The following is an 8,203-nucleotide window of genomic DNA, read 5'->3' as shown; positions in this document are numbered from 1 at the left end:
TGAACAATTGGTTTTGAGAAAAATTATTCTGATGTGAGAAATGAGAAACTGAGAAAAGTGTATTAAAAACGTATGAAATAAAGCCCAAATAAAAATCCGCTTTATTTTTAATTCTCATTTTTGTATTTATGTATTTTTTTTATCAATGCTGTAAACCCCTGCTGGTGGAGGGTGGGTACCTGGCGTACTGACCCCCGCTGACCCCGGGGAGAGGCGCTGCTATTGGCTGCAGGCCCCGGGGAGAGGCGCTGCTATTGGCTGCAGGCCCCGGGGAGAGGCGCTGCTATTGGCTGCCGGCGCTGGTGCCTCTGTGACCGGTATGGGAGAGTAGCGCTAGCCCGGTGTGAGCGGCTCTCCGTGCGGTTCTGATCTGTAAAAACCCGGAATGGAAGGTTTTAACCCAAAACTGCGATGAGATTTAATTAATACGAGGTTTTGCTGCACGGTGAGATATTTTATATCTTCATATTTAGCGGGTTTAGGGGCTGGGAGACTAGTTAATGCTAACGCTAATGCTAAGGCTAACCTGTACATTCTGTCCTACCATCTACTAGTGTGTACTTTAGCTTAGCTTAGTTTAGCCTAGCTAGCTTTAGCTTATACTACTCTCTCTAACAGGATGTATTCATTTAGAATTAGAGTTAAACTGGTATAATTAAGTATAGATAATAAAATATATAAATTACTTGTGCTGTTCTTATTGGTTTCTTATCAGTAGGAGAGAAACTGAGCCGGTAAGTTTCAGTTTCACCTGGTAGTTTTGCCTAGCTTAGCCTAGCTCTGTTTAATTGGCAGGTTAACTAACCAAAATATTAAATTATTAATTATATTGTTAATAAAACGTGTGTTATTAGCTTAACACGATGGTGGTTCAATGCTAAACGTTTGATAGTTAGTTTAGTGGTTTAATTATCTATATTAGCTATCTATCAGCTTTTATATTTATAAATATTTAATGTACCTACAGTCCATTAGCTAGAGAGGCTAGCTAGCAAGCTAACTAGCTACACTGATAGTGAAGAACATTCAATAAACGTTTACTAATTGTGTATCTATCTATCTATCTATCTATCTATCTATCTACTCACGTGTCTGTCTGTCTGTCTGTCTAACCACTTGTATATCTGTCTGTCTGTCGAGCTATGTATCTATTTTACCACTTGTCTGTCTATCTGTCTATCTATGTATGCATCTCTCCACCCACTTATCTATCTATCTATCTATCTATACATCTGTACATCTATACATCTATACATCTATCTACCCACTTGTGAATCTATCTATCTATCTATCTATCTATACATCTGTACATCTATACATCTATACATCTATCTACCCACTTGTGAATCTATCTATCTATCTATCTATCTATCTATCTATCTATCTATCTATCTATCTGTATATCTGTATATCTATTTATTTGTCTATCTGTATCTACCTACCTACATACCCACCCACTTTTTTACCCCCAACATCTATTTATTTATCTATCTACCTCCTTTCCTTTCTTTCTTTTTTTTTCCTACCTTTTAAAACATATTCTGGTTTAACACTTTTGCATTTACTAAATAACTCCATGTTTTCATGTATACCGTAGTTTTAATATGGTGTTCAATATTAAATTTACAATGTAAAAAAAAAGCATAAAAAGAAAACGTTAAATCAGAAAAATGTTATAAAATGAAATTGATTCTATTTTTCTTTATTTTAAATACTTTAAAGTTAGTAGTACAGCCAGTGTTGCTTGGTCCTTTTCTGGCATACAATTAATACATCAGAAAATATTGAATTATTGATCATATCAGCCACTGCCAACGATTCTAAACAGTACTCTTTAAAGGGTGTAATTGCATTATTATTTTATTATATTATTGTAATATTAGTGGCATAGAATGATTTTAAAAATCACATTACATACTCTGAATTGTGATAAAATCCAATTATAAGGTATCTAGAGATTCCCAGTACCAGTGACGGGTCTGTTGATCACAGATGTAAGTTCAGGTGAACACAGGTATCACCAAAGTGTGTTCTGCACCAGTAAATGCAGTAAACTAACTGTGTATATACATATATGTCTTGTATCCAGGTGTGAGGCCTGATGCTGATGCTGGGCGATTCAGGCAGGAGGAACCATGCAGCAGAAGCGCAACATCCAGATAATAGAATGGGAGGACTTGGACAAACGCAAGTTCTACTCCTTCGGCGTCTTCATGACCATGACCATCCGCGCCACGGTGTACCCCGCCATGCTGATCCGCACCAGGCTGCAGGTACAGAAGGGGAAGTCCCTCTACAGCGGGACCTACGACGCCTTCAGGAAGATCCTGCGGGCCGAGGGCGTGCGGGGACTCTACCGGGGCTTCATGGTGAACACGTTCACGCTCATCTCCGGCCAGGCCTACATCACCACCTACGAGCTGGTGAGGAAATACGTCTCCAACTATTCCAAGGATAACACGCTGAAGTCTCTGGTGGCCGGAGGGTCGGCGTCGCTGGTGGCCCAGAGCATCACCGTGCCCATAGACGTGATCTCCCAGCAGCTCATGATGCAGGGCCAGGGGGAACACCTCACACGCTTCAAACTCAAACCTAAAGCCTCGGGAGCAAAGCACACAGTCACTTTCTGTCAGACCAGAGACATTATAGCGCAGATATTCGCAGCAGACGGGTTCCGCGGGTTCTACCGGGGGTACGTGGCGTCTCTTCTCACATACATCCCTAACAGTGCGGTCTGGTGGCCTTTTTACCACTTTTATGCAGGTAAGAATGGCTTTTAATGATTAATAAGCTTCTTCCAAATAGAAACGAGTGTTTAAATGTTGTTATATGTTATTGTAGAGCTGGGAGATATGACTGTATTTTATCGTATTGTGATATATTATCTTATCATATCGACAATGTTCTTTAATAAGCATACTGAAGATATTGTCCATGCTTAAAAAACACACTAACCCAATAGTACAAAATCCTGTTAAACTGGATTTGAATAGCAGTTTTTTCAGTAGAGGCGGGCGATATGGCCCTACAATAATATCACAATATTTTATGGTATTTTTGCAATAACGATACTCTTGGCAATATATATAAAAAAAATGACTTACAAAAAACATGTCAAGATTACACTACTGCAACTAAATGAAAATGTAATTTTATTATTGCATGCGAAATGATATATAAGAAAAGATAAGACTTTATTGATCCCCCAATTGACTTGAAATTGACTTGTTACAGCAGCAGGACAAAATCAATGTGAATATACTGCATATTCAGTAACTAAGAAAGTATACTTCTATTTAAATAAAAAGTAAAAGGGCAAATTGTGCAAGCAGAGGGCAACATAACAATAACTAACATAATTTAAAACACAATCTGAATACTAATGATATGATATGGCACACCCCTAACTGAGATATATAAAAAAAATACATAAATTTTATCAGATTTGTAACAGAATCAATGATCCAGAATATCATGATACTAATAATATTGTACTCCAAATATCTCCATATATCCAGGATTAAAGTAAAATAAATGATACTGGACAGATATAACATGTCTATAGTAGATATATAATGGGAAATGAGAACAATGTGATTATTTTCTTTCGATAAAAACAGTAAAAAAAAAGTAGAACCCTGATGTGATAATTAGGGGTGGGTGATTTAAAAATAAATGAATACTGTCTTAAATATTGTCTTTAAATATAGAATGTATTTTAAATATCTTTAAATAATATTGCTCAATAATTATCTATCACTTTTATACTGTTTTTGTATCAAAGTCTGAATTACTGTATAATGTATCAACCCAATTGAAGATGGATATTGTGATAAAAAGTGAAACAGCTGTTAATTACTTGTATTTCTTGTCTCTTAATAAAGTGTTTGAGAGCATCAGTTAAAGTAAAGTAGTGAAGAGGTAGAGTTACAGGTATACAGTGAATAGTGAATATTTGAGTAATGTTCGAATCCAGATTATGAGAAGAAACAACTACTCGACTAAATAAAGAAATAAATACTTTAATTTACTGCAAAGATCATCATAAACATAATGATGGAAATGGCCCTCATCAGGAGCGCCTCAGGAAAGAAAGAGCAAAGTCCTTTAAGTTCAAGTGGGAACAAGTTGAGTGAGCTGCTCGGTGTGTGTGTATATAAAACTATAAAAAAGTTCTTTAGAGGGTTTTTTAGTCATTAAGAGGATCGTATTTGTCCTCAAACACTCAGACTGTATCTTCTTCACCTCCACAGAACAGCTGTCCAAGATGGCGCCCAGCGACTGCCCACATTTAATACTCCAGGCCATGGCTGGACCTCTGGCTGCTGCCACTGCCTCCACCGTCACCAACCCTATGGATGTAGTTCGAGCCAGAGTTCAGGTAATGTGTACATCAACTGTAGTCTATATACTCATCTATACCCCTTGAAATACTCAAGCTTTTTACTCTTTAAGTAAAAGTACTGGTTTTAAAACTACTTAAAGTATAAAAGTAAAGTAATTTAAGGGGGAAAAATTAAAGCCATTAAGAGCAAAAGCTTAGGCCACGCCCACAGAGTCCTATAGTGCTGGGGATCTCAATTGGTCTCGGCCGGGACCCACATTTCCTAATGGTCATTAAATCATGGCCCACGTTTATAGAATAGAAACCAAACAAATGTGTTTTTTAAAAATAGCCTTTAAAAAACATTTAAATATATATAAGTTTGGGCACCCCTATTAATCTTAATCATCTTAGTTGTAAATATTTGGGTGTTTGCAACAGCCGTTTCAGTTTGATATATCTAATAACTGATGGACACAATAATATTTCAGGATTGAAATGAGGTTTATTGTACTAACAGAAAATGTGCAATATGCATTAAACCAAAATTTGACCGGTGCAAAAGTATGGGCACCCTTATCATTTTATTGATTTGAATACTCCTAACTATTTTTACTGACTCACTGAAGTACAAAATTGGTTTGGTAACCTCATTGAGCTTTGAACTTCATAGCCAGGTGTATCCAATCATGAGAAAAGGTATTTAAGGTGGCCAATTGCAAGTTGTTCTCCTATTTGAATCTCCTCTGAAGAGTGGCATCATGGGCTCATCAAAACAGCTCTCAAATGATCTAAAAACAAAGATTGTTCAACATAGTTGTTCAGGGGAAGGATACAAAAAGGTGTCTCAGAGATTTAACCTGTCAGTTTCCACTGTGAGGAACATAGTAAGGAAATGGAAGAGCACAGGGACAGTTCTTGTTAAGCCCAGAAGTGGCAGGCCAAGAAAAATATCAGAAAGGCAGAGAAGAAGAATGGTGAGAACAGTCAAGGACAATCCACAGACCGCCTCCAAAGAGCTGCAGCATCATCTTGCTGCAGATGGTGTCACTGTGCATCGCTCAACAATACAGCGCACTTTACACAAGGAGAAGCTGTATGGGAGAGTGATGAGAAAGAAGCCATTTCTGCAAGCACGCCACAAACAGAGTCGCCTGAGGTGTGCTTTTGCACAGAAATGGCTTCTTCCATACAGCTTTTCCTTGTGTAAAGTGCGCTGTATTGTTGAGCGATGCACAGTGACACCATCTGCAGCAAGATGATGCTGCAGCTCTTTGGAGGTGGTCTGTGGATTGTCCTTGACTGTTCTCACCATTCTTCTTCTCTGCCTTTCTGATATTTTTCTTGGCCTGCCACTTCTGGGCTTAACAAGAACTGTCCCTGTGCTCTTCCATTTCCTTACTATCCTTACTAGTTCAGATGATTGTGAAAATGTAAAATAATTACTGCAGTGACTGTATATGTATATAATGCTGTTTTTCTTCAACAGGTCGAAGGCAGAAACTCCATCATCGAGACGTTTAAACAGCTGATGCATGAGGAAGGATGCTGGGGGATGACCAAGGGCCTGTCTGCCCGAATCATATCCTCCACGCCCACAGCGATCGTCATGGTGGTCGGATACGAAACCCTGAAAAAACTGAGCCTTCGCCCGGAGCTGGTGGATTCCAGACACTGGTAGACCTTCAGCGTCTCCAAAATGTCCTCCATCTCCTCTGTGACTCATCATCATCATCATCCACCTCCTCCTTCTTCTTCTCGTTTGTGTCTCATCCGTTCTCAGATCTTGCCTTTCAACCTCGTTGCCTTGTGGCATCATTTATCGTGTCTTGGAGGCGTTTTATATTTGAATATTTCACGTGTAGGGAATATTTTTGGATGGTTTTAATCTTTTAAACACAATCACGGATTACTTTTATTGGTTTTAATTGGGAAAATTAAATCAGATCTGCTCAGGATTGTGAGAGAACTCGTTTGATTTAAGAGAAGCGTTTGATTTAATCTGAAAAAAGAGGGAGAATGTTTCGTTTTTTGTTTTAAGTGTAATTTTACTGTATTTAAAATTGAAAGACTTTAATTTATATTTTTTGTTACCAGCTAGGTGGTGTTTCAGGTGTTTGGTCTCTGTGTGTTCTGTGGTGCACTGGATATCTCGCTCCCTTATGTTTCTCAATAATAATTGTCATTTTTAATGTTATGAACCGTGTCTTACATTTCACATAAACCTCCGTTTTTGTCCTTATTTTGTTCTGGATTTCGGACTCAGTTGGGAAAGAAGTTGCCAAAGTACTGTGAGATTTGTTTGTGTTGCACAAAACACGTAAAGAACGTATGCAATGTATAATATAATTGGGATGTTGGGAAACTGGATCCATGTGTGATTGTGAATGTTTGTCTGTATGGATGCACTGCACAAATCTGTGGTCTGTTTAAGAAAAAAGTATGAATTAAAAAAAATATATATATTTGACAAAGTTGTCTAGCAGTGTTATTTACAGTGTAGTGCCTATTCTTGTCTTTTCTTCTTTGCAATACATACAATTTAAGTTAAAAGTGGGCAATATGTGTTTTTCCTACCTTTTAACACATAAGGAATCTTTTTATAATTTTATAAACCTTTCCTAACCTTTAAAACATGCTTTTATTGTGGTCATTTCTGCCTCTGCACTGCTATCAGAGATGCAAACTTCTCTGCGAAATCAGTTCTCCCTTCTGCTCCTCCCCTAAACCCATACATCACCAAGTGCCACTCACAAACTACCCCTCCCGTTTTTTAAGCCTTTAACTTTAACTTGTGGTTTTTGAGGGTGGTAACTCTGATGAATTTGCCTCTACAACAGAGGAAACTCTCGCTCTTCCTTTCCTGAGGCAGTACTGATGAGTGTCAGTTCCATCATAATGTTTTTGATGGTCTTTTCTCTAGTTAAGAGGTTCTTGCTTCTCATAATCTGGATTAGAACATTACTCAAATATTCACTGTTCACTGTATGTATTGTATTCAACTGATGCTCTCAAACACCTTAAGAGACAAGAAATTCAAGTAATTAACTCTTGATGAGTTCAGCACAGCTGTTAACTGAAAACCTGAATTCCAGGAGACTCTACCTCATAAAACTGACTGATAAAATCCAGCAGGGATGTGCAGAACTGATCATCTAAACAATTTTCTGGTTAGTTTAACATTTTTTTTGTTGTTGTTTAAATACTTTTGAATGTTTTGAATGATTTTAGTATTAATCTACAATTTAAAAAAATAAAATTTCTCCTGTTAATTCAGATTATGAGCAGCCAAGGCTGTATATAAATCACTGTATTATACATTAAAGTTGTGTTTCTGCAATATCTTTAATGTTGCATATTTAATTCATTCTTATATTCTAACGATTATCAAGGGCAAAACCAGCAAAACTTAAAATTTACTTTTATGGTAAAACCACTAGAGGGCAGAGGGACTGCACAGAGGAGATATGATTAAATGCAAAAGTTTGGGCACCCCTGGTTAAACTACTTTTCTGTTCAGAGTATATGGTTGTTGTCCAATGAAAAACACAATTTATCTATTTTTATCAACTTTTAGTTTACTGCATAATATAAACAAACTGTATATTACACTGTGCCAAAATTACTTGATTAATGGACCAATAGAAATGTATCATGACCTGAATGTCATGACCTGAAATAAACTCTTTTCCAGTAAAGTTGCTGTTTTGGAGATACTTGTTTTTCATTGGACAATATACTCTGCTTAAAGCTATTATGCTTTTTAACAAACTCGTTATTTTTACCTGTAAAAAGTGGTAAAAAAAAAAGATCCCATTTACACCTGGTAACTTCTTGTGTTTCAGTATCAAGGTTATATCTGGATAAAACCAAGCCAAA

At 37.1% G+C, this 8,203-nt stretch overlaps 1 protein-coding gene across 1 annotated transcript; it reads left to right on the top strand.

The window, feature by feature from the left end:
• Positions 1-298: 298 nt before the first annotated feature.
• On the top strand, positions 299-7,464 carry slc25a44b (solute carrier family 25 member 44b). The gene is made up of 4 exons (XM_022685861.2): positions 299-445; positions 2,090-2,763; positions 4,254-4,381; positions 5,814-7,464. The coding sequence occupies exons 2-4, from the start codon at positions 2,136-2,138 to the stop codon at positions 6,003-6,005; spliced, it is 948 nt and encodes a 315-aa protein (XP_022541582.2). The 5' UTR covers positions 299-445; positions 2,090-2,135; the 3' UTR covers positions 6,006-7,464.
• The last annotated feature ends 739 nt before the right edge of the window (positions 7,465-8,203 follow it).

This window comes from Astyanax mexicanus, chromosome 23 (genome assembly GCF_023375975.1).
Source record: "Astyanax mexicanus isolate ESR-SI-001 chromosome 23, AstMex3_surface, whole genome shotgun sequence".
In the NCBI taxonomy this organism is placed as follows: Eukaryota; Metazoa; Chordata; class Actinopteri; order Characiformes; family Acestrorhamphidae; genus Astyanax; species Astyanax mexicanus.
The sequence above is the reverse complement of the archived record's forward strand: the minus strand, read 5'-3'. Positions and strand labels throughout refer to the sequence as shown.